General features: G+C 37.0%; 1 protein-coding gene across 1 annotated transcript in view; it reads left to right on the forward strand.

Moving 5' to 3' along the window:
• The window catches only part of C5 (complement component 5), a 106,240-nt gene that overhangs the window by 13,991 nt on the left and 88,083 nt on the right, over positions 1–4,166 (forward strand). The window contains exons 4-5 of the mRNA XM_012664385.1: positions 1,244–1,334; positions 2,991–3,130. Coding sequence (XP_012519839.1) covers positions 1,244–1,334; positions 2,991–3,130 — 231 coding nt within the window. The remainder of the gene's footprint in view (positions 1–1,243; positions 1,335–2,990; positions 3,131–4,166) is intronic.

The raw sequence follows: 4,166 nt of genomic DNA on the forward strand, positions 1-4,166 counted from the left end.
GCCTCGGCCTCCCAGCATGGTAGGATTACAGGCGTGAACCACTGTGCCCGGCCTAGAATTATGATTATTATTAGGAGAAACTTAAACAGAAATAAGTGGAACCCAGTAAGACTAATAAATGATTTACTGAAGTCTTACAACCAGTGACAGAACAAAGGCAACAACTGGGTTTCCTTACCTCTAGTCCAGTGTCATTTTCCTTCTGACTTACAAATCCCAAATATATTAATTTGAAATTTTAAGATATTCTTATTTCAAAATAAATCATAGTAATGGACTAATAATGAACATATAAATAGCTTAATCTTTCCATTTCTTGTAGTAGTTTACTAGAATATCTGTGTGCTCTGCTATCAAATTTAACTTTCTTCTGCTTGAAACCATTTTTTATTCCCTCAGGAGACTCATAATGATATGGAAAAGAATAAATACTTACATAAATTTTAACAATTAATAAGGAAAACAGTGACAAAACAAACTTGTTACAATGAAACTCAACCTTAAAGATTATAGACCCTCTGTAACATATAATCCTAACTGATTTCCATTTGTCCAAGTGTTTTTCCTACTTTCTGTATATATATAAAATTCATCCACCCTCATGAATTCATCTATAGCCACCCTCATAAATTCATCACTAGGCTCCCTCCTGGAATACTGAGAAAGTCTTCTAACTGATATTTCTCCTTCCAAGCTGTCTTGGTTTGTATTAGCCAAAATAATCCTGGAAATGCAAATCTCATCATGTTATTTCACTATTGAAAAGTTGAGGGGGCTACTCAGGAGGCTGGGGCGAGAGGATTGCTTGAGACCAGGAGTTCGAGGCTGAGTGAGCTATGATCACGCTGCTGCACTGCAGCCTGGGTGGCAACAGAGTGAGACCATGTCTCTAAAAAAAATAATAACAAAAGCAAGAAAAGAAAAGCTGAGCGATACACAAAAGTAAATAGAGAATAGTCTTTTTTTGTTTTGAAGGAGCCCATACTCTAGTGGAAAAAATGATCTATTGCCTATAATAAATGCTATCATCAAAATATAAGCAAAGTGCTTCCGGTACATTGAGGCTGGATTGACCTCCATGGTGGAGCTGGAAGGTTTCCCAAATATTGTTCTTGATGATGGTGATAAGGTGGATCTTGTGTTGATGCCACAGCTTGTCCAACTATACCAGAAAGTATAGTTGTTAGCTAGATTTTAAAGCCTAATTTAAATAGTAATATTGTCTATTTGTTTTTCCTTCCAGTCTTGCCACATATCTCTGTCTCAATAGAACCAGAAAGTAATTTCATTAGTTATAAGAATTTTAAGAATTTTGAAATTACTGTAAAAGCAAGGTAAGAAAGTTATTTTGCTTTTCAGATTAATGAGCTAAATCAAGTGCCAACTCTTGTTGGTGATAGTTGCCCAAAGTGAGATCCGTGATTAATTAGCAGAGTCTGCCATGTCTTTGGCCGGACTGATTGAAGAGACATCATGCGATAGTTTATTTGTTTATTCTGATTTCAGCTGATTGTGATTTTAGCTTTTTTGGTTATTTACCAGCAAAAAGTCCTAACAATTTAAGCTGAGTGTGTATGTTTAGAAGTAGCATGACTTAGGATACTGACACTGGGATATGAAGCCTTCACTTGTTATTTTTTTCATGGATTAATCAGCCAGCTAATGCTGCATAACTACTTTGAAACCCAGTGCCTTAAAGCCACAAGCATTTCTGAGACTGCTGGGCAGTTCTGCTGATCTGGGCCAGGCTGTTGTCAGCGGGGCTCGCCCATGTACCTGCAGTCAGTTGGTGGGTCAGCTAGGGGCTGGCTGGTCTAGGAAGGTCCTGTGTACGTGTCTGGCAGTTGACCAGGGCTAAAAGTGTGACCGGACCATGTGTGTCTCTCATCGTCCTGCAGACTAGCCTGCAACAGTAGCAATGCTCAAAGAGAGAGAATGAAAGCATAAAAGTCCTCTTGAGGCCTGGGTTAGTACAGACATGCCGTCACTTCCACCACATTCTTTTGTCCAAAGCAAGTTACAAGGCCAGGCCAGAGGAAATACACACCTCCCGTGCCCTGTACATTCAAGGAACTGAAAAGATTGTGGATACATGGGGAGGTACAGAATTGAGGTTAGTTTTGCAAGCAACCTATCGCAAAATCTTAGATCATTTTAAAATGACGATATAATGTAGTTATTAATAGCCAACTTATATAAGTATATGTGCCAGGCACTTTTCTAAGCACTCAGCATATATTAGCACATTTAATTTTTACAACAACTTTATGAAATAGATTGTATGACTATCTCCATGTTCCAAGTGAAAAAACTGAGGTATATAAATGTTAAATAATTTTCTCAAGATCACACAGCCTGTCTAGTCCCCGAGTCTATGCCTCAAATGCTGCCTTATACTGCCTCTCTTAATAGCATTTATTCTGAAAATAGAGTACCTTTTATGCTGGTTTAGACTAAGTGAATAAAATGTTCACTTGAGAGAAAATTATAGAAATTGACTTCTTATAATGGAGACAATTTATTTGTTCAAACCATTAATAAGAAAAGTTAACTCTTGCTATAGTATTATTTACTATGTAGAATGTTTATTTTTACTTTAATTCTAAACTAAAAGGAAATATGCTGTTTGAATTTTTAAAAAGGAACTTATATAACAGTGAGATTGGACATGTACCTTTTAAGAGAAAAGAAAATAGGGAGTAGCTTCCCACTAGTATCAAAATCATCAAGGAAGTAATGTGGCCTGTAGGAAAAGATCCTGGATCTGAATCTTTTGATCTCCCCAAGATCAATTTCTTTTCATCTAGCACATAGTAATAAAAATCCATACTCTAGCTTTATTATAGTGGCTTTATGAGGATGAAATAAAATAGTGCATGAAATACACTTTAAAGTATATCAAGTACTTTATGTAATTTCAAATTGTTACATTTTATCTGAATCTTATTGTAACCATGTTAGCAAAACAATTTTATGCTATTGTTTGACAGATATTTTTATAATAAAGTAGTCACTGAGGCTGACGTTTATATTGCTTTTGGAATAAGAGAAGACTTACAAGATGATCGAAAAGAAATGATGGAAAAAGCAATGCGAAACACAATGGTAAGATGTTCAGATACATTCACTCATACCTAAAGATGCATCATGATATGAGAGATGGAAAGTTACTTCAAAATCATCTAGTCTGATCCTTTATTGTATACAGGTATGGAAGTTGAAACTTAAAATCCTCCATTGGCTTCCCATCTGCCTTAGGGTGAAGTCCATTTTCCTTGGCATCAGCCTCCCTTGCCAGCTGATCTCATGCCATTTCCCCTATACCCTTATAAATAATCACTCCAATTTCTCAAACTTATCTTGGTCTCTCTTGCCTCTGGGTCTTTGCAGTGTTGTTCCTTCTGCTTTGAAATGCTCTCTCCCTTTGTCCTTGCCTGCCTCTTCTTTGCCTGGCTAATTCCTTCTTATTCTTTAAGTTTCAACATTAACACCCTTTCTTTGGGAAGCCTCCCTTGACTCCTCTAAACTAGGTTAGTTACCCCTATCATATACTCCCTTGGGCCCTGAGCCTCTCTTATCAGAGCATTTTTCACACTTTATTGCAAGGGTTCTCAACCACAGATGATTTTTACTCCCAAGGGGACATTTGGCAATGTCCAGGGATATTTGTGGTTGTCACAACTAAGGAAGATGATCCTACTGGCATTTAGTGGGTATAGGCCAGGGAGGCTGCTAAAATTCTACAATACACAAAGCAGGACTCTACAACAAAGAATTATCCTGTCCAAAATGTCGATAATGCTGAGGTTGAGAAAGCCTTCTTTGTTGTAATGGTTTATTTACTTATCTATCATTTTTTAAATTAAACTGTTTGCGGGTCCGAATCATTCCCATTATACGCCCAGAGATAGCATGATTTCTTGCATAGAGTAGGTGCAAGAAATTTGTGAAGTTATGTGTCCAAGGTTAAGGGCTAGTGGTTACTGGAATGAGATTAGAGCCCCGGTTCCCTTTTCACTTATTCAGTGTTCTTTACGTTATACCACAGATGATACGGGTTCATGTCCTTTTGCTCACTATTGCATTTTCATGTAGTCTACATCATCAATTATTTAGCCTCTGATTTTTCAAAAGCCAGTCTCATTTATTCAAGACATAAGTTAAAA

Source organism: Propithecus coquereli, unplaced genomic scaffold (assembly GCF_000956105.1).
Source record: "Propithecus coquereli isolate 6110/MARCELLA unplaced genomic scaffold, Pcoq_1.0 Scaffold89, whole genome shotgun sequence".
In the NCBI taxonomy this organism is placed as follows: Eukaryota; Metazoa; Chordata; class Mammalia; order Primates; family Indriidae; genus Propithecus; species Propithecus coquereli.